This window comes from Labrus mixtus, chromosome 8, assembly GCF_963584025.1.
Source record: "Labrus mixtus chromosome 8, fLabMix1.1, whole genome shotgun sequence".
In the NCBI taxonomy this organism is placed as follows: Eukaryota; Metazoa; Chordata; class Actinopteri; order Labriformes; family Labridae; genus Labrus; species Labrus mixtus.
The window spans coordinates 16,858,171-16,881,301 of NC_083619.1; the positions used below are offsets into that span (position 1 = coordinate 16,858,171).

A 23,131-nucleotide genomic window follows, 5' to 3' on the forward strand; every position below is an offset into this window, starting at 1 on the left:
GGAGGAAGAGATTTCAGTGAACATTAAGCCTTTATTTAGCAACAATAGAAATTCAGTTTTAATACCCAAAAGTGTGATAACGGGGAAAAAAAAACGTACACTTCTGTCAGCTATTCACAAGTAGAGAAAAATAATATTCAGTGCTTGATTGTGAAAGAGGTAAGGCTTGCATAGTTATAAGGATACACATGCTTTTATTTGATAGCTATACTTTACTTAGACCAATAACTCTAGGAATATAAGAAGTTTCACTGAACAAAGGCAAGACCTTAACACACATACACACAAATCTATAGTGCAGAGCAAGTGTTTCTGCTACAGTACAGTTAGGAAAAGATGCTACTTTATCTACAGTCAAGTAGATGTATGCAACACTGTTCACCTCTATACAGTCCATCATTTAGGACCCCATTCAAATTGTATGCATTGTTAAGTTGAGTTAGTCTTGTTGTAGTACTGCCCAGGATTCTAGTGAAACATCCCTTTTTACCAGCTCATATCTCCGTAGAGAATCAACTAGGACAATTAAATATAATTAGCTAACAAGCAGAATTTAAAATGCATCAAACACTAGTTATCTGCACAACTACAAAATAGACTCAAAAGGCTCCTAAATATTCTGTTATAATCGTTAGCACTTCGATACAGAAGGCAAAAGTAGAATCAGTGTCAAAATGTAATAAAGGTCAAATGAATCTGCTCAGGATGCATTCCACACTAATTGTTGCCTGTCACTGATTTTATCTAGTATGTCTGCACTGATGTTATTTGTAAAATGACCAGCAGGAATCATAAACATACTACTAACAAAAAAAACAAGGTCGCTGTTTTACCCCTCCAGCTATCTAACATTTATATATTCACATTTCTAAAACACATTCTATTTTTCAATGACATGCCTATATCATATTTAAGTGGCCAAGGACCACAATCAATAAGCTAAGAGATGTTGTGCTTTTTATTCACACACATCTGTAGGAGTACATATATATATATATATATATGCCTCTAGGTTTATTTATTATAGCATGTTATGTCAATCCTACCCTCTGTACTCCTTTACATTGTTGGAAGCTCTAGCAAAAAAAAACCTAGTACAGCTAAGAAGTGGAACGGTTGTAAGAGTAGATTTAAATGTCCATGGTAATAGTTTGTATTTCTACTTCTTATTAGTAGATGTCAGGCATGTGATTGTAGTTCCTGTCCCAGTAGCCTTTTGAGTAGAGCCAGTCCTGAGCTTTGTTGTGAGGGTTGGGTCCTTGCTGAAACCACCTGCAGGGTTAAACGATAAGAAGATTGCTGTAATACCAATACTGCACATTGGGTTAACAGAGAGGTGTAGAAGTAACACAGACAAATCAACACACACACAAAAAGCACAAGACTAGATCATATCAAGTACCAAACTTCACAATTGTATCAAATAACACAGGGTTGCAGTTGTGCATTTTGTCCTGAGGGGGGTGGTGTAGTTTAGTGCAGCACTTCACATCAGAGAAAAACACAGGAAAAAGGCAAAGCTTTGAACCAAACCTTGGGCCAAGTGCAGCGTTCCTTCTCAGATTTATCAAAGGGAGACAAACAAATAAACACAAGACAATGGGGAGGCAATTAACACATAATTAAAATAGGCTAATTTGATTTTATCGAACAACTTAGTAACTAACCTTGTTTTCCACTCTTCTGTTGATTTAGTGCGATTTTTCCGAGCCATTCTCTGTTTTTCCTCAAGTCTCTTCTTCTCTGCACTCGCCAAATCTATAAATGCATGAATAGGAACAAGTTTGCAAACCACCAGAGACGTTATTAAAGCTAATAAAAAGGGACTAAAATGAAAGGTTATACCTATATCTCCGTTCTCCATGGCCCGAATGTCAGGTCTGAGGCGACTGTCTGTGGTGGGAATAACTCCCTCCATGCTCTTCTCATGCTCATTTAGGTGCATTGCAAATGTTGAAAATGCATAGAACTGCCAGAGAGAAAAACACATGACCAGAAAAACTTCAGCTGTCACAGGAGACAGAAAATAAGCAACAATTAACACAAACCCTTGTTATCCTGCTAATTACCCTGTTTTTTTTCATTTTCATATCAACCAATTGTCACACCACCTTAATTTCTTTTCATACCTTGGCTGAGTTTTCTGGTCGAGGCGTTATCTTCCAGATGAGCTCGCTCCCCGGGATGACCTGGACGGTTTCAGCATCAGGCGGCGGCATCTCTTCTGGCTCCTCATCCACACTGCTCTAGGTCCACAGTGACACACGCAGAGACAAATATCCACAGGTTTTAACAGAGCCGAATAAAACACAGAGGATTTCTAAAGCAGCAAACTTGAATACCTGTTTGTTGCCCTTTTTGTCATCGGAATTCTTTTTGTCCATCTTTTTGTGAGCCTCAAAGGAAGCGGGGTCGACTGTGTAAAGACACTCAGTCCATTTGCCATATATTGCACAGAGCTTCTTTTTGCTGCAAATATATATAAAAAAAAGGGTTAATGAGAAACAGCTTTAGATGCTTTAAGTATTTGATACATCATACTATTCACTTAATACCTAATAAGTTCTTTATGATCTTGTTCTGTTACTTATGACAAATCTACATTTCTCTCAGGCAAGATTAAACACAAGATGAATAGTAAAATCACTGGTAATTAAAGGAAGAGTACCTTTTATCTAAGATGTAGCCCTCCACTTTATGGAGCTCTTTTCCAAAGAGGCCACAGGGTTTGAAAGTCATGCTGCATCTCTCTCCAGTCCTACCACAGAATGACAGACCGTTTACCGATTCTCTTTCACTCCTTCTGCTGAGCTAAAGGCTTTCAAACATCAACTACCCTGCTCTTCTGTTCTAATGGCAACCGTCCCAGTTTGCTTCCCATGATCAATAAGCTGAAAGTAGAACAACGCTCTGCCACGGAGCACAGACAGACGGATGTTCATGCACCCAAGTCTTATAGTGCATGCTAATTAGCGAGGCAGGCTTTTGTGGACAAACAGACACACAGAGCAACACAAAGAGAAGGACATTTCTATTACTTGTGATTGATCACTTCCACACTGCCATACTGCTCAATCCAAAGCTGTCCCACAATTATATTGTGCACACAACAGGTAGGGTTTGTCCAGGTGTAGGCTTCATTATATCTGCAGGAACAGAAGAAACGTGAGATGCAGTTGCCTCAGGAAGACTCAAATCAAATCTGCAGCTCAGTCTAAAGTTGATGTACTCACTTCGGCAGCTCGAGTGTGATAACTCCCTTAGGCTCAGCTTCTATGCATTTCCCCCAAAACTTGAGTTTGGGATAGATGGAGCCATGGAAGACAAAATTCTCATTGAGGCCCTCGGCTTGAAAGGCACTTACTGGAGGATGGTGGCTTACTTGCTCGGAAACCCACCTAAAGCCCAAATCGTCTCTGTTGGACAGCAAAGACATGTTTGGTATGGCAGGAAAGGCCACAAAAAAATGAATCTTCACCAAATGTAAAAATGTTTGTATTAAATGTGCAAATAAAACAAATTTGTACAATTGAGTCTCTGATTTAAGTCTAAGGTCTTACCTGATGAGCTCGTATGTTTCCCCAAGTAGTGGGTTGAAGGGTTTCCCAGTCCTATCCCACTGCGACGCTACAGCTGACACAGCAAATGCTGCAACACACTAAACAGCAATGACTTATGATAAACAAACTACAGGCAACTGCAAGAGTATTTTAGTTAGATGAAGTCAATTTGGGCATGATCTTACCTTCATCCTCTCCACTGAGTCTGTTGTAGCATTGGCCTGGTGGATGAGGTAGGTGTGCTCCATGTATTCTGTTAGCCGCTGGAGGAAACTCAGAGGCTCGTTAAATATCACAGGCATGGCAATCTTTGACAGCTCCTGCAAAAATGAAAAAAAGGAGAAGGTTGTGAAACCTGTGAGGAAGAGAAGACTTTTGAATGGGCAGTGGATTGTGGGTATTTGGGGTTTCATTTACATCTTGATGGAATACTTAATTGTTGATATACTTTCTTTGTGTTTCAGATGTATTTTGGGGCTCTTTATGCTTTTATTTTAGAGATAGGTCAGTGGATAGAGTAAGAAACCAGGAAGAGAGAGTGGGGAATGACATGCGGGGAAAGGGGCCACAGGTCGGATTTGAACCCGGGTCGTCCACTCTTGAGGGCTTCAGCCTCTGTAGATGGAGCCATACACTCACCACTAGTTTACAAGTGCCCCAATCTATAATTATTCAACTGTAAAATCTGAGCGTTAAGGTAAAACAAAATAGATTTTTGCTTAAACTGAACACACAAACCTTAATTCAGTTTGTAAAAAGAGATGAAGTGAAAGAAACCAGATATTATTCTAATGAAATGACCACATGACTGCACTGTTAAACACACTTTGTGCATGCTGGATGTGTGCCTGGATTTGACTGCATATCTGACTGCAACTGAACTGCGTTTGCATGAATCATTAGCCACATTTAATTAGAGAATAAAACATTAAGAGACATTATAAAATGTAATTAAATCCAGGCTGGGGCAGATTGAGGACTGAGATCCCGCAGGAATCCAAGACACTGATACTAATGACTACACTTCTCAAACCAACCGTAAGTATGTGTCGTAAAAACACTTATTTAATAACCTCACTTTTTAAGTTCGGAAACTAAAGCACAACAAATACATGATTGATTGTTTTTCGGAGTTTCTCCAGCTCTCACCATGCCGATGCATTTCTTTAGGATACTCCATATGCTGACGTCGTTCCTGGAGAACATGGGAGCCGGCAAACATCCTCTGTGAGAAAAGGTAGAGAGAAAGAGGGAAACACACAGTCAACTATTACAGAAAATGATGTTGATGAAAAGGATTTCTGCCACTTCCTGTATTCTAAAAGAGGGGAGAACAAAGCTTGAACCACCATATTGGAAAAAAAAGTCATCTGACACCTGTAAGCTAGTGAGCTTTCAACTGGTCTGCTCTCATGCAATACTCATGAATAGATGTATATCTGCATGTGTTCTCAAGACGCTCCTTGAATAGATTTTACTGCATCTAAAGCTTGGTTTATAAACATATATTACTTTTGCTATTGTTTTAAATAAATGATGACTTAACATATTCTATCTTTTGTCTATCTCTGTTAAATGCAGCTGTCTTTCTTTATCCCTCTCAATCTGAGCCCGTGCTACTTGAGTGAATCAGGTGCGAGCTGTGACAGAGTCTGAGTCTTCTAACTTTGCTTACAGCAGTGCTGTGGACTTTTAACAGGTACGCTGGCTGGAGGCAGATGGTGCTGAACCTACTCCACAAATAAAAGCCATTACTTCAGCTAAATAAACAGAGAGGTAGGGGGGTGGGGGTTTGCTCCATGTATAGGATGAACAGAGCAGTGACGCATGGCGGACTGTTTTTCTTGCTCTATGAGCCTTTGTGCCAAAACTAAACTAACTAATAAAGAAGTTTTATTTTATTTTATTTGGACTTTCATAAAAACTAAAACATGATAACTGATAATAGGGTTTCCTTATTTTTAAGTACAGTTGATCAAGTACTGTAGATGTGCATGTCTAAAGACTCGTGACCGGATGATTTTGGAGTTGCAACAAAAATTTTTTAGATGAAATGCTCCAGTTTCACTGACAAAGTTCCCTATTTTAGCTTAGTTTACAGTCAGAAATGATTAACTCTCTGATTCAGTGTTTCCAAGTTAAAATCCTCTTTTCTACACTTTAACTCACATTTTTAAAGATTGTATTGTTGGGTTTCATAGAAAAGGGAAATAGTGAGAGGAATGTTAAACATAGAGTTAAGCATATAAAAGAAGCATCTATGAATGGCAGGGAGGTACTTTCAAATAAACAGACACCTTATAAATCTTTAATGCACAAGCCAATCTCACGCACACGCACGTTCACACACACACGCGCACACAAAGCGAGCCAGTTCCCTTTCCAACTCCGACTCTGAGCCAGCACATGCTTAAGTATTTCATTATTCATGTATCACTTGTTGAATTAAGGAAGAGAGGACAAGCCAGAATGTGTATCCATCAAAAAAGAAGAAATAGTCACAAAAAAACAAACAGAAAGACAAACATGAAACACCAAGAGCTACCCTGATTGTTCGCTTGGAGAGTTGAATCCGTCAGGGAAAACAAAACAGGCTATTCTCAGTGGAGTGGGTGAACAAACAAAAAACACCTGACTACAAAAACAGAGCGGAGTGGAAAGACGGTATCACATTACACAAACTCTTCCATTTACTAACCTATCCTCCTGCTGATTAAGGACTGAAGCCTGTCATTGGACAAACATGCTAAAAGACAAATGCAGGCTATTTATTTTTGAATTTTTATGAAATTGATTTCTGCAACCAGCTGTGATTTTTCAGCCTTACAAAAAATAAACCGTGGACAGACCAAGAGCTCTCAGCATTACATTTCCACTCGTCTCTTTGCCATCATCTAAGCCAATAAACAAGCATGACATCATAACTGGAGCATGTCCCACCTGTGCTTTTCGACTCCGTTGCACTGGGCTGGTTGGTTGCCATGGTTACCCTCCCCTGACATTCCGGAAGGCCCCCTGAGCGTGCTGGGATGGCGGAGGCTGCTGAAAAGGGGGGCGTCTCTCCCCTCGTCCTCTTCACAGGAGTAACTGGTCAGAGAAAGGAAGCCGCTCACAGAGAGCTCCGAATCCGACTCTGTGGAACGACGACAGGGGGCAGTAGCCAGGTCATGCCAAGGATGCCAGGTCCACAATCACACACAAACACACACACACAATCACACACATAAACATGCAAGTTTGGTTGGCCGGCTCAGAAAGCTGCAGCCTGAACAACACACTGTCCGCAAATAACACTTGAGCTACACTTCCTCTCCAACCTCCCCCGCCCTGCTGCCAGCCAAACCCCACCTGAGGATTGTGTTCCAATGGGAGGCCGCACTGAGGCTTTATTTCCTCCGACATTGTTTGCTCTGTGCCTGTGGATGCAGCACTGTAAGTGACATTACATTTACCGTCACACACACAAAGGGAGGGGAGAAAATGTGTTACCTGTGCACTCTTCAAGAATGACTGTATATGCTAATTTGAGTTAGGTGTGCTATTTGTAAGTACATATACTTAGAAACTGAATGATGTGCTGAATTTCAACCAGCTGCAAGGCTGCACTCTTTATAACAGCTGGCAGAAGTTAAAGCATAGCTTCATAAACACCTTCTATGTAAACAAAAACAGGTGTATGAGTTTTACACACCCAGCTCAGCATGTGAAAATCCTAAAATAAACTGAGCAGACTAAAGAGTCTAAGGGCAGAGTAGTCTCTAACCAGTGGATAACTCAGGGCTATCTATGAATAATGCAAAGATTCCTGAGGAAGTGCACAAACACCTGCTGCAGACAGGAGTCTACAGTAAATAATCCCCATGGTGAGGATTTTAGGGACACACAGATGTAAACGTTGCACAGTATAAAGCATTAAAACACCATATAAGAAAGAGTGTCAGAGCAGTCACTAACCCAATGCCCTCGAGTAAAAGAGAGAGAGTATAAGCAATGATGCCATGAAAACTCAAGGACAGACTGAATGTCAATGGCCGAGTATCATTTGGTAAATCTGAATAAAAACATTTGTTTGTAATCAATCTGGAAGTGAAGTAAAAACTGGCAACTGTAAAGTAGTTTCACAGTTGACAAGGCACTGCTGGATACAACTGTTCCGAATGAATATGTACGGTAAGTACAGGTCACAATTCTCAGAGATGCACAGTGCAGTTTCCTCTTAAACAAGGTTATGAATATTTTCCATTTTACTCAAGAACGCACTGTTTGTCCCCGAGTCCAGACAAACGTAAAAATCTAAAACTACACAAGATTTTCTAAATGTTGAAAAAGGTGCAGGTCATGTGCTTGTAGCTTTGATTACAGGCTTGCACTTATTTGACATGCCTTTTTCAGTGCATTTCTATACTTTTTTGTTACTTTATTACCATAAACCATCAGCATGGCGTTGTGTTGTGTCGACAGCATTATTAGACGAATGTGCAATACAAACCAACAGGGAACCCCTAGTGGCAATGGCATTGCTCTGAATCACATCTAAAATCTTATCTCAACAAACTTCAATACCAGAAATGATCATATTTAGTTTAACTTTAAATGCAATGTTAGTATAAGTAGAAGATTAAGAGGGAAGAAAGTGCTTCACATCATGCTTGACATTTAATTTGTCTTATTTATGAACTGACCAAACACTGGATGAAGATCTACTGTTCTGATATGTAACCAGAGTAAAGATTAACTTCTCGACTGGTGTCCATGTACAGTAGGAGCTGCTGACCTGACACAGCATCATAGAAGTCATCTTCATTGAGGGAACTGAGGGCAGACAACCTCCTGCCCTTACACAGGGACTGCTGGAGTTTGATGTTCTCAGTTGCCAACGTCTGCAGAGCCTCTGTGAGGGCTTTATTCTTCTCTTCCTCCTGCTCTAACTTCAGGCTCCACACCTGCAAACACATGACCACCGGACAGCCACAGAAACACACCAGAGACAAGGTGAACTACAAGAGGATTATAAAAAATGAAAATTGTGAATCAACGTGCATCTATTACAGACAGTACTGCTGGCTGATTTGTTATCTACTGATGGCTTGATTGATAAGCTATTGATTTGCTTCTTTAACTGCCACAGTATGCGCGTCTTTGTGGTTCTGATGGCAGGTCATTGTTCCAACCCTGTCCGCAGATCTGGTTTCCTCCAGTTGGAACCGAACACGCCAGTCTCCGAGAGCTCAGTAGCTCGGGATTGAGTGTCCATTCAGAGCAACCTGAGCCAGGGCACAGTGGGACAGACCAGATCAATGTTTCCGATTGTCTAAGGACGCTGTTGCAGGTCTTTAGCTGATTTAAAAAAATAGACAAGAAGCTAAACGCAAATGCATAAATGATACCAAAGTAGCATAAAATAAGATGACGACATTAACAACTTCTTTGCAAAACAAAAGGAATTAAAAAAAGGAAATGTATAAACTTGCACTGAGGCTATGCTCCACTGATCATTAAAATGGAACACAGCCACCACAGTTTAAAAAGAGAGTCACCTTGAGAAAGACCGCTGAGTCGGAGAGAAACAGGAGCTTGAAAATCAAACAGTATATCTGAGAAGGAGAATTTCAGCTAATGTGTTCTCTTAAAGATAAAAAAAAAAAGAATCCTTATCTTCCATTGTGCCTGCAGTATTATCAGTTGTGTGCACAGCCATGCACAAAGAAACATCTGTCCACACATATGCTCAAGAGCCTTTACAGATCATGCCTGTAATCAGAAATCCTTGAGTCGTCAAATGTACAAGCTGAAATTTGACTTGGTGATACAGCAAAGTTAAGCTACAAACATTAATAAATTATTGTTAAAGTTACAAAATCTAATTCTGGAGGTTGGTGACCATGTTTGTCATCTTGTTGACATTGAGCTTTGATGTGAAATGTAACTCATGCGAACAACTGAGACAAAGTCCCCTGCAGTAAACTCACCATTGTTCTAGATGAGACCATCATCAAATCTGACCTGCTTGATGGGACAAGATGGCTGGAGGTGCAGTCATAAATGTACAGAGAGAACGGACATGGAGAGTGCACAACCTTTTGGAGTTATGTGTGTATATATACAGTGTCAAACCCGCTCTGAGGATATTCTTACAGGGACTATCCAACACATTTGTTTGTTTCTTTCGATCAGCAAAAATCAAGGCTATAGGTCCATCAATTTTTAACAGATATTGATTGATTCAATACCCCCAAAGTGAATCTAAGCACCCCTGACAATTCTACAACAGAGTAAGAACAACACAAGCAAGACTCCAGAAAGGAGGAAACAACGTCAGAATTGGCAAACAAACAGCTTTTAAGCACAACATCGAAAGCATCATCTTCATTAACAAAAAAAACCCTGTCATCATCATTTAGTGCTTAGGTGTTCATGAAGGAGCTGGGTCTGTAGCTTTTTCTTAAAGGTGCAAAACGACACTGAACCTTGAAAGGAGTTTGATAGTTTGTTTCCCCACCGGGGGGCGATAAAGGATAACAGTCTAGCGAGAGTCTTAGGGCCCTGTTGTGAAGGTTTGACCAGATGCTGTTTACTGGCAGAGCGTAGTGGGTAGGGCTGGGCAATATGACCTCAAATCAATATCACGTTTAATTGAAAATTTTAACTCGATAACGATTAATTAACGATTATTTCGTTTCAGTTTTTTGCCCTCATAGTTCACTGACATGGTCTCTACTGTAAATATGCTCAACTATTAAAGCTGGGATATTTACAGTGCATATCTGATGATCTAGTTTGTGGTTATTAATTGAATATTTTGAACTGAAATCAAAGCATCACTTGAAATGAAAACGACACATTTTAGTTTTAAAGTAGAAATTAACTTCTCTAAAACAGTAGAAAAGAAATAACTTCAGATCAGAATCAGAATCGGGGTTTATTGCCAAGTACATTTACACATACAAGGAATTTGACTTGGTGTATTGGTGCTAAACAATTAACAGGGAAATAAAGCAGAACTAGCAACAACTTAAATAATACAGTATAAGAAGCTATTACAATATATAAAATAGAATTTAAAAATGTAAAATATAAAAATAAATACAAAATTGCAATGTAGGAGCTGTGCAGTGGACTACGAGAAAAAAAAATCTTAGTGTGTGTAACTAATCACAGAGTGCATGTAAGGAAGATACATTTTTAAAGTCCAGTGGGTGTTAATGTAACGCATAAAGAACAGTTCAGCATCCACATTACTTGAATGATGTTTTACTGACTGTGGGGCTGATGAGAGTCTGGGTTATGTGGGAGGAGGGGGGAGGGCAGGGACATTGTTCATCACTTGCATTTCTTGCAAACAGTTTTTCTGCAGTCTTTTACATTTAACTTATTTTTGTTCGGTGTCGTCTTTCGTAAAGACAAAATCTGTCCAAACAATGGACATCGCTTCCATGTTGCAGATTGAACGTGTTGTCACGTGACTCTGCCCTGAAAATAATCAAAATAATCGACATGGCAAGAGTATGTCAGGTTAGAGGTTCTAAACGTTGGTTTTGATTAATTTTCGATTAATTTCCCAGCCCTAGTAGTGGGCGATAGGGAGTGTAGACTTGGATGATAGAGTTAAGTTAAGTCACTTTCACTTTTATCATGCTTCATTTATTAACTTATTTTAAATGCTGTCCGACATTATCCTCATCGCCTTCTGCCTCTTTATCTCGCTGTCTTTTTCTTCTTTGGCCAATTAATGATCATTCACGTTATCCACATTTGAGTAGGAAGTGCTCAATAAAAGTCATGAGGCGGTTATGATACGAGTCAAATTGATGGAGATATCTATTTAGAGCACCATATATTTTATTGTATAAAAATATCAATTAAAAAAATAACGTATACAAAGATGATTTGTAAATGAATATGATGCTCATGAACAGCACTCTGGTACCTACAGTTATGGACAAACTGAACACATTCACATTGCTGTTATCACACCCTCCATACAGTCGATGTTCAATTCATATACAACAAACACAAAAGGTCTCTCTGGTTTTCTCTTTACCTTTCAGATCTGTCCTTTCATACAGATTCATAAAAATAAATTAACCTTAAAAATGTCAAGTAAAACATTCTTAAAGCTGCTCAAACAGAATTGTTTTTATTTGTTTTGGGATTTTGATGCTCTGCTCTGGTGCTATTGCTCAGTCTGCCTGATGAGCCTCCAATCAACCCATACTGTAGTGATACTGACAAATAAGATCCTCCATTTCATGTATAAAATGTGTCTCCCACAAAAAGTCTTGTCTTTTCAAAGCCCAGACAAATGTTTGGTGTAAAGCCTTGAGCTCACTGTATATGTTAACACTCCCTGTCCCAGGCACTTGGCTTAAGAGCCCACCCAGGGACAGAACACTTTGTTGTGTAACTAACTATCCCAGCCAGCTCTTCCACTCTCTCTGCATCCTCTTGTCTGAGCGAAACCAGCGCTATTTTAAGCTCTGCTGAGGCTGTGTGCTGTAGGGCTGCTCAAGCCTGAGAGGGATGCTTCTCCTTGGCCAACACCCCAAAAGGAGAGAGCCTCTGCTTAGTTCTAAAATCAGCTTTCTCTGCTGAAGGGAAAACAAATCTCAGAGGCAGATTTACAACACATCTAGTACACTGGAATAAACGTGGCGGTATATCAAACTGCACATGATGTGTGACTGCTGGGAAGAAGCTTAACATTATTTAGGCTGAGGGTGACTCAGGAACTGAGGCTCCAGAGACACATAGTTACTAGTAGAACAGGCAATACTAAACACAATCTACCTTTATTTTAAGTTAAGATCTAAAATATAGATGTCTTTCTTTTATACTGATAAATGTAAACAGAAAGAAGGTATTACATGGAACAACATAAGGGAGCATTTACATTGGGTCAGCTACCCATTTTGCAACGAATGAAACAAAGGTCAAACTGTACTTTCTTACCTTAGACTCACAATGGATTAGATAGAAAATGTTTTCTTACAGCCAAGAGATACCCCAAAAATGAACGACTGTAGAGAAACAAAGATATTATGCAGCTATTCTCCTGCCTACAATGCAACACAAACTGACAGATTGGCTTATCTGCTTGTCACCACTAAGTGGTTTCATGCCATTAGACTCCATTTGTTTTCCTGACAGGTGTGAAAGCCCGCCGCCTGAGAATCACCAAGACATGATTGTGATGTATTTCTGAGAGTTACAGTCACAAACCTGGAGAGAGTTTCTGGCCAGGAACGCCCTCCTGCCCTTTCAATCATCATAACATTTTTTGTTTAAAAGCTATCTGCACATACAGTATCACTTAATGGATACCATACTAATACCATGTATAGCAGTCATCATCAGCCACTCATACTGTTCTTTGTGTGTGCTGTAAAATGAGGCACTCTGCCTGGCATAGTTGAGTAGCGCGGCAGCTGCTCAAATGGGTCACACACTCTGCTGAAGGGTTGCACTTTAATTGTTGCAAAAGCCTATGCATCACGCTCTATGATCACGCTTCTCAATGTTACATTCACCAAGACGTCAAAGTCAATTTTAAACAGCATGTGTGACAATTATTCATTATGATAAATACGAAGGAAAACACATATGTGTGTCACAGCACCTGTGGCAGCACAATGGGAATGTGAGATTAGAGTTAATGCTAGCTGATAGAAACAATCTCAGTAGTGTAGGAAATATAATCCAGTTAGAAGATGTAGCAGCAGCGGCTTAGCATGAGACCAGTAGACACAGCATGCCTCTTAAGCCCTTTCCTTCTTAAAACTCTATCTGGTTAGTGGTTATTCTAAATGAATTCATCGTCCATTGTTCTGACGCTTTTAATGCTTGTTGTGTGATGACACTGGAGTGAATGTGTTCATCCTCTCTGTGATAATAGTGCCAGGTTCTTCTCTGTGACAGGACAGCAGCTGTTGGCAGTTCATGCTACAATAACATGGTTTGGCAGGGCACACATCACTGTGTAAACATGCTGCATGTTGGCATTGTTTTGCAATCATATATCTGGCTGACTTGTAGAGAGTTCTGCAAAATCTGATGTGAAATTTTTTCAGTCTTTCAATCTTTTTACACCAAAGCACACAAGGAATGCTGCAAGAGGAAAAAAAAACTCCATACAAGTTAAAACTCAATTACATCATTGCCGAGGGTTTTATAATTAGAGATTCGTAGTACATACCATACTGTCATCAGAATGAGTAGGGTCATGCTCAGCATTTTGGTGTAGTAACCTAAACTAAGTGCTGATGAATTGGTGATACAATTTAAAAAAAGAGTGCTGAGAAACTGCTGAGGGCTATTCCCCAATCTTTTTCATTAAACCTTCCTTTAAGTATCACCATCATGTCATATACATCTTCAGATACATTTTATATTAGTTAATTTATTCTATCCCCCTCCATGCTCTTGACTTGACTGAATTAATTAAAAGAGGATCCAATTTAAAAAGAAGCAACACGCAGTGAGCCATGCAGTATGACTTCAAACATGCTCAATCTCACACTCACTTCACATCATTAAACCCATAAGAATGACCGATGCATATTGATGAAAAGCTTTTGCCCATATGAACGCGTAAAACCAACAACACACATCGACACCTGAATAAATTAAATTCTTTGCCAAACTTCAAACACCGTTAGCTAAGGCATCAAGGGAAAGCCCAGTGCAAAAACATCCAGCCGTTTAGAAGATGATATATTATAAACTGCAAGACTCAAGAACAACTGTTTGGTTTTGTACCTGTGCAGATACTCCTTGAGAGTGCCGTCCGCGTCTCCTCTTCTTCCTGTTCTTGGTTGCTGTGGCATGTGGAAGTGTGCCAGCAAGTGTGTGTTTTGACTGTGTGAGGCTGAATGCATGTATCTCCAGCTGAGCCTGTGAATATGCATGCGCTTCAGTTCCCTCGCTCAATGCACAGCCTTCGCCCAAAGCGGCTGTGTGTGGATCCAAGTCTGCAATTGTGTGTGTGTGTGTGTGTGTGTGTGTTTGTGTGTCGGTGCTGATCTGCTGGCTGAACGCAGACCTAAGCATAAAAGCGGATATAGCCTGTGTCCTTCCTACAGACATTGCCAGTGATTACAGCACTGTTCTATCGCTCCCCCCTCCCGAAGGACACATCACTGTTCCACTGGGACAGGTGGATGAGGAAACACACACACACTTCTAAACGGTTTTGTATGAGACTTAACTTAAAGGGGGAGGGGCTTGAGTATTTTTTTAATTCATCCATATCATTTTTTGAGCCAATAGGAGCACAGCAGGGGGGTAAGTGTATAAGAGTTAATGATATGACAACCATGCTCAGTTAGCTGAAGCTAATCACACAACAAACACAGTTTTAGTTTTGTCCCATTCCCAGTATTACATAAATGATAAATCCTCACAAAATCGCATGGTTCTGGGAACTTGTATTCATTGTTTCATGAAATGCTATGATGGTTAAACATAGCCAAACTCTGAAGTAAACCGTGTTGATTGTGTTTCATTGTGTTTCTTCAGGCTTGATTAAAGAAAAGAAGATGTTATCCCTACCTCCTCTTGCTTTGAGAGCAGTTCAAGGCACTGATGAAGAGCTGCACAGGTTTCACTGGAGAGCTCACTGGTCTCTTTGGCTTTCAGTAAAAGAGGTGCAGCCAATTCTTAAAAAAATAAATAAAATAAAATCACCACAGATATATTCAAATCCCTGGTTATTTATAACAGTGATTCATTTGTTGGCTATTTCTATACTAAATCAGTTATTAGTTGTTCAACCACATGTCAGAAAACAAAACAGCATAGGTCTACAACATACGTATTTTAATGTATTAAATTGAAATATTACTGTGTAAAATACAAGTTAGTTTGGTCAAAAGCAGTAAATACTGTAATTCTGTCTGTAGAATAGAACATTTAAAGGTTATGGGTTAGACCTTTGTCAAACCTTTTGGCTCGTGACAATTTATATGATAGCAGTGTCTACTCGTGACACCTCATTACAGGTCGTGTATCAATAAACAAAAAGCAGTTTAGCTGAAGAAAAACGTTTGGGATTTGTATTATGTTTGTTGAGGATGTAAGGATTGTGCAAAAGCTTCATGGTGTTCATTTTCACTTTACACATATGTTGGGTAAACATCGGAACATGTGCAGTATTGGTAATCTGCATTATTGTATTGTGGTTTTCAGTGGTCTGTGCATTTCTGCTTACATGTGCATTATTTGGATCATTGGCTGTTTTTGTTGTTTTAGAGTTAGGGTTATTTATCACTTCTTTAAGATTACTGTAGCAGCAGCAGCAGCTATTAGTGTGCATCTATTGACTACAGGACAAATTTCCCTAAGAGATCAATAGTGTACCCAATCGTATCGTTTCGTATCAATTTGTATTGTGTGGTATGGTGTCGTGCTATTTCAACTGAATAGTTTTGAACTCTAGACAGGAAAAAACACTCCAGTATTTTAGAGGTAAAAACCTATTGTTGAATATAAAGTGGAGTACCTGAAACATTTTCCCCTTTTCTTTTGTGCAAAATTAATTTTCAACCTACAGCTCAGACTTATCTTGCCACCACTCACAGACTTTGGTTTATCATAATAGTCTGCAACACATTTCCGGTTCATTGAACAATTAATATTCTAATCCTTTTAGCAATAGTATACAAATAACAAACTTCATAGATATGCACCCAACAACAAGACTCCTACCATAGTTCTCCTCGTTCTTCACCATCGATAGAAATATTGACACTTCACCCTCCAATTTCTGCTGGAAAGCGTTGGCTGCCTGCAAGAGCACAGGGCAAGAGAGACACTTGGACACTCCACGAATAGAAACGCTTCACTTCTGTTGGTTAATAATACACCTCGCTAAAATGTGTGAGCATAATTTTACCTGAAGGGCTTGAGACAGTTTCCTTACTGAACTGCCCCCATCAGTAGCTTCATCGTCTATAATTGGTTCATGGGTGCTGTGGCGAGTGCTGTAGGATGAATGGGCCTCAAAAGCATCCAGCCATCTCTAGGAAGACAAATATCAGTAATATTCAAAATGCTGTACACCCTTTAAGCCAGATTCTGGCATGGGAGGAGCAAAGGTGAATCTCCGCTTACTTTTCTTGTTGCCACTGAATCTGTCTTTGAAGGGACTTTAAAACAATGAAGAGTGTCATCAAAGCACTTGAGCGTGAAGAAGCAATGGTCCCATGGTTTGACCTGAAATTACATACTGAATTTTGTACAATAGAGCTCACTGCACTAGCTTTTTAAGATGCCATTCAAACATCTACAAAACGGACAGAGCATCTTTGTGCACTCATTAAGGGAAAATAGCCTCTAACCTCCACTACCTACCATGCAGTAGGATTGAGTAAGAGACTTGCAGCCCTGTTTCCTGACACCAGTCAGCACATCAGCCCTGGAAAAACAACCCAGGAGAATGTGACAAAAGCATTCACATAGCAGTACAGATGTTTCTACTCTTTAGTTCTCATTTATACAAAAGCTTCATAACTATCTTCAACGGGCAGCATCTCAAAGAAATACTTCAGACCTAAACAATACACAAACAATATACATTACAACACTTGTTGTCACAGCTTTGTTCAGTTAGTACACAGGTATACATACAGTATATAATAACTTAGCACGGGAAGAAACATTAACAATAGGAAGAAACACATAGACAATGAATGTTACATAAACAAATATATACTATGAATGCTGAATCTATTGCATTTATAAAATGTTTTCTCACTGTCTGGGGTACCAGGAGAGAGTTCCATCCTCAATAACCACCCAGTGGGATCGCCATCCCAGAAAGCGTGAACTCTTTCAGACATGTAATCAAAAACAGATAATCCCAACAGAAAATATACAATATATAAATATATTTGATCGTTTTAGCACTTCACATATAAAATAATGAAAAAAGAGAAAAGAATTTGTGGAAAATTGTGAACAAAACATTGCCTCCATAAGTGCAAATAAGAATACACTTCAGCATGTTGGTACCTTCCAAAGAAGGCCTTCAGTCCTCTGCACTGCACTGCTCACATCCTTTGTAGGAAAGAAAATAATTGCTCAGATTCATGTACAGTCACTGCCTTATTTACACTGTTGACTAGTTTTTGTTGTGAGACCAAAAACACTCAGCACAGCTGTTTTGCATATATGAGTAGAAAATGATTATCATTTATAATTGACTTAATTTATTAGGGTTTAGTGATTTTTTTCACCCTGACTATGCAGAGTGCTGCCGTGAATCTTTGCCAGGCTTCTCAGACATCACAGCAACACTAAGGACTGCTGACTTGCAAGGCTTTTTCTCCCAGGACACCAGACCTAAAGTGAACATGCAGATGTGTGAAAAGCAAGTGTGCAGAAAAATTATTGTGTGAACCTCTATCAGAGCCAGGTGCAGCATGGCAGTCTGTGATAAAGGAGACACACATCTTCTATCGAGTCCATTCATCTTTTATTGAGTCCATTTTGACTTTTGTGATGATCTGCTGGTTTGGTAACCTCAGCATCGTTAACAAAAACAGGCTGGGAAATATTGTTAAACTTTGCCGAAAGATAGTTGGAGTTGACTTGAATGATCTTGGCCATGTTTTTCAAGTAAGAGCCACTCGAAAGGCAAAGGCCATCTTGGAAGACCCTCAACACCCCCTGCATGCAGAGTTTAGACTTCTGCCGACAGGGCGGAGGTTCACTTATGTAAGGAGGTCGAAATCAAATAGATACCTGAGGTCGTTTGTTCCATCAGCTGTTGGGTTTTTAAATAAGCTGTAGGTATTGTTGCCTGTACACTTTTACTATGGACTGTTGGTCCTTTGTCTCTTAACTCACTCACGTCCATCATTGTGATATCCATGGTAGTTATGTTTTATATGTATGTATTTATGTCATTGTGTTGTTTTTTATGGATGTATTGACTACCTCTGTTGCAAACCAAATTGCCCCTCGGGGACAATAAAGATTTTCCAAATCCAAATAAGATGTGACTTTCTATACCAAAAAGCAAGTCATTTGCTTATGGAGTGCTTGAAAGTATAATGTTTCATAATCGAGAAGGACTGAAGGAACTCAGTTTATTTTATAAGAGATCTGTTCATTCGTTTTAAAGTTTCCTGGACTTTGGCCCATTTGGTTCAAGCTGCTGCCGTGAACAAAACAAAACAAAGCTACTTTTCTTCTCTTACCTTTTCTTGATAGGCAGCTAGAATCAACCTCAGCTCATCATTGCGTACCAGCTCTAATGCTGTCTGCTCTGCAACACAAACGCCATATAACAAATCACCATTCAAATAATAATTATTTATGTTATTCAAACATGAAACAAAACAGGCCTGCTTAAATGCTGTGTTGTGCTTTAAAACATTTTTAGATCGACTTAACAAACCATCTAAAACATAAGGTGATGTACCATTTTGGTTTTTTAAACTGGGGCTGGCTCCACATTTGAGCAGCTTTATGGCGCACTGCTTCTGCCCTCTGTAGGCTGCACAGTGCAAGGGTGTGTTCCCCACCGAGTCTCTGCAGTGAATATCTGGAGTTTCTTTTCCACTGAGCTGAAGAACAGAAGACAGTTTTAAACAGCAGAAAATATCTTAAATTCTTATTTTACATCCTACATAACATACGGTATATAGTTTGTGTATTTTAACAATCTTTTGCACAGCAGAATCTGTGAAAGGCATTAGTGTGATGTTTAGGCAGTAGTCCAATATAAACATTTGTCTAGATGCTGTCCCAAGGGTTATTCCATATTCTGGAAGTGTTAAGGAAGTTGAGGCTCTAACCAGCTTAGACAGAGTAGAGATGTCACCCTCCCTGGCTGCTTCCAGAAGTTTCTCCTCCTGCTGCCTTCTCTCCCTTCTCTCTGCAGCTGCAAAAGCCAAGAACAAAGACAGTAGTGATCTATAGTGATGAGACACCAGCAGCCATAAAAAAAAATGATTCCCCCCATCCTTTCATACCCTCCAGCATTGTAATGATTTCATCATCCTCTGTGACATCCTTAGGGATCTGAGCTGTTCCATTGATTATGTTTGAACAGGCATCATACCGCAGCAGCAACAGGACAATTTCCTAAAGGGTCGAAGACACTTTCTTTCAACATATTTGACTAATTTAACTGCTTAATTCTGCTTTAGAGGAAGGGATATCCCAATGTCATGCACGTATTTTATTTATACTGTGTGTATATATATATATATATATATATATATATATATAGATATATTATTAAAAACAGAATATATTATTATAATACACAAGTTGGTAAGGAGTGATTGCATTATTTACCTTTCTTCCAGTGTAGGCTGCCTTGTGCAGAGGTGTATCACCCATGTTATTCTGTAAATTTGCATCAGCGCCTGCCTGCAGACGGTGTTCAGGATACTGAAAATCACTGGCTTCAACAAATACTACACATAATGATATGAATATCATCTGCAGCTCTCACCTTGAGTAGCTCCTCCACAACATCCCTGTGTCCAAAGTAACAGGCCAGATGGAGGGCGGTCCATCCTGAACTGGTTTTAGATTTTGCTACAGTGAGAGAAAGGAAAAATAAAACATTACTAAGCTACCTGAAATCATGCTTTAACTCACAAAACTGTCCCTCCACCCCTTAAGGGATTTGCTCAACTCTGCTCTGAACCTCTAGGGGGCAGCGTTGTATTCCAAAACGAGGTACTGCCTTTGCATGATCTGCTTTTTCTTTTAGGATCATAAGAGTAGAAAAAGCTAAACATGTTGATTTTTTTTCTCATGAAGTGAGAAAATGGATCCTGAAAAACTGATCGTGTGCGCATTAATCTTGATTGATACTTGTTTTGGTATCCTTTCTCACTGTCAGGACTTCTTACTGTACATACATAGAAGACAATTTTTGGGCATGTGCGCCACCCACACAGGTGTGTGTGTATAAACTCTTATCGGCTAAATCTGGTGCAAAGCATCTCCTCTCATTTTTGAGATTATTGTTTACTTTGTAGATGGTCACTGAAAAACTAAACTAACTGGCTGTGGCAAGCTATTTCTAAATGGAAAAAAACACACTCTTATAAGAATTATATTTGAGATATCCATATCAGAATGTCTTATGGTCAAAACTGTTCACTAGTAACAATTGTAACTAAAGATATCCACAATAGTATTTTTACTGGCAGATAAGGAATTTCAAGATACTGTATGTAAAACTTTATTTCTAAGAGAAATTATGTCATTTGCTATTCATGTGTACTGGGCTTTCAATTTCAGATAATCGACAATGTTATTGTTCATATCCAGAATAAATATTCTGGATATCTGCAATAATTCCCAGGGGAAACACCCATTTTAGATATATTTTATCCAATTGTTAGACCTCAGAATATTTACTAAATAACCCACGTGAATTAACAAAAACAAATATATATACCAAGACAATCATCATGTAATGTTATGTAATGAATATCAAAGTACATTATGATTGTTCAAATGTCACTTCATTCAAATTTGGCATTATGTTAAGGTCAAATTCATTTTTAGATATCAGCAATTATGAGTATGACATTAAATATTCTACATCAGGTTTCCAAAAATGAATGGTGTGTATCTGTTGATGGGTAAAAAATGATGCCATTCTAACATATAGGGTCCATTGCTTATCCACGGTTATATGTACAGTAATGGACTGTTATATTTTGTGGTTATCTTATATGTTCATTTTCCCGTGGAAAATGGAATTATATCTGACTACATTACATGGCCAATGTAGCGACTAAATGTTGAAATGGTCACTGAAACTTTTTAAGGATTTAAAGTTACCTTAAATTGAATTAATTGTGTTGCATCTTCAAATACAATCCCTGCTGGTATGAATGATGTGGATGTATTTATTATTGGTGAGAAGTTTGACTAGGAGAAATGTTATTATGGATAGCCTATAAAAAATATATAATTCTGAATAGTCAATGAACCATTTTTAATGTTAAACCACTTGCAATAGTATCTTGTCATCACTTACATCTGCAGTTCACGTTGAGAGAGCTGTTTTGGTCGATTCTTGACTGGAGGAGTCTCTGAATTTGAGAACAACTGCCCTCTTTAGCAAAGAGAAGAAGCTGATCCTCCACAGAGTCTGCCTCCATCATCACTCGACAAGATGTTGCCCTTAAATAAAGAACACATATATTGGGGACAAAAAACGAATTGTTAGAGACAAATAGAAAACGCGAAGAGAAGCTATCAAAGGAACATTAGGTCTCCAGGAGCACATTCAAATGTTTAGTAACTCGTACAACATGCTTTGTGGTTCACTTTGTAAAGCTAAGGTAGCATGTTTACTTTCTTTGACTCATTTTAAACCGTAAAACCAGCAACAAAACACCCCACAATGATACCCTACAGGCCATATCATTACATTAGCTTCTGTAAAAAGCAGCCACGTATGACTTACAGGTTATAACTTTGAACCCACAATGCTCCCTACTTTGACGGACCTTGGTTTAGTCAGAGTTTATAAACACAACACTGCACAGCCTGAAATCTGAGCACGTCAATCAGCTGACAGCCGCTGGTGGTCGTGACGTCACGTGACCAGGCAGGTTTGTGCACGGACGCAGCTGCTGTAGCTAATTTTATCCTCCATACTGCTTTACTATCCCTAATTGTTTCTCCCAACAATCCCGTATACACAAGCTAACAATTAACAGTCCATGTGCAAATTCACTCTGTAGTGGTCCAGCAAAGAAGCCAACTACAGCCAGGTGCAGGTGAGTGACGGATGTGCAGAGGTTTGCATGATATTGTTGTGAGATTGGTCACTACTGTAGGCTAATACACTTAAATGAAAAAAAACAAAAACAATAAACTGTTTGTCAACAACCATGTATCTAGGTATTGAAGCCATTAGCTTAAGAGTCATGAGCCTGATAGTCCTCCTTACTCCCTCCTAAATAGACTAACCAGCACACACTCACAGAATATGCTGAGTTATTTTTGTCTATGATGTGGAAGTTGTTTCACACAACTGAGCTCAACTGAGCATTTGTTTATCCTGTCGAATTATCTCACAGCCTGTTGCACACTGTAAGTGTGCCACTGCCCCTGACCTACTGACCTTCTTCTTGTGTACACTAGATGGAAGTATTTTCTACCAAAGTGATGTCAACACAGGCTGAAACTGTTTCATGTTTCTGTCAGAGACGGTAACAAGGTTTGTGAAAGTTTCCTACCCAAACCCTCAAATGAATGCCACATTTGAACCTTCTACCTTTAATTTGATCTGACCTTTGTTTTAAGGTCGTTTTTTTCCCCCCGCATTTCGGGCTATACTATTTTATAAAGGAAATTGGCTGCAGACATTTTGAGGCACTGAAGGTTAGCTCTTTGTGCATGACTTTGAAGGCTCTGTTTCAAGCAATTAGGCCCCCTGAGGGATGTCTGTATCTGGCTGAGAGGGTCACTTGAGATCTTGCTGTAAAGCAGACACCTGTTAGCATAAAATATGAACTTCAAATGCATTATTAAGTCACCTGTGAGAAGAGAGATGTCTTTCTCAGTGACTGAGTGGACCAACACAATCA

The 23,131-nt window shown here is 39.2% G+C and overlaps 1 protein-coding gene across 3 annotated transcripts; it reads right to left on the reverse strand.

The window, feature by feature from the left end:
- Positions 1-11: 11 nt before the first annotated feature.
- On the reverse strand, positions 12-22,099 carry LOC132979174 (oxysterol-binding protein-related protein 1-like). Of its 3 annotated transcripts, none has more exons than XM_061044747.1 (29): positions 22,046-22,099; positions 21,571-21,716; positions 20,023-20,108; positions 19,863-19,937; positions 19,535-19,646; positions 19,358-19,443; positions 18,982-19,126; positions 18,758-18,825; positions 17,568-17,612; positions 17,311-17,384; positions 16,908-16,971; positions 16,668-16,769; positions 16,450-16,575; positions 16,263-16,341; positions 15,108-15,214; positions 8,335-8,503; positions 6,501-6,693; positions 4,710-4,785; positions 3,746-3,880; positions 3,561-3,658; positions 3,234-3,416; positions 3,039-3,146; positions 2,669-2,758; positions 2,343-2,469; positions 2,130-2,246; positions 1,846-1,969; positions 1,668-1,758; positions 1,534-1,554; positions 12-1,272 (listed from the first exon to the last, which is right to left on the reverse strand). In XM_061044747.1, exons 2-29 carry the CDS (start codon positions 21,695-21,697, stop codon positions 1,170-1,172), a joined length of 2,931 nt encoding a protein of 976 aa, XP_060900730.1. In that variant the 5' UTR covers positions 21,698-21,716; positions 22,046-22,099; the 3' UTR covers positions 12-1,169. The 3 variants fall into 3 exon arrangements, with proteins under 3 accessions (XP_060900730.1, XP_060900729.1, XP_060900732.1); XM_061044746.1 differs by having other exon boundaries at positions 22,036-22,058; XM_061044749.1 differs by lacking the exon at positions 1,534-1,554 and having other exon boundaries at positions 22,036-22,057.
- Positions 22,100-23,131: the final 1,032 nt, after the last annotated feature.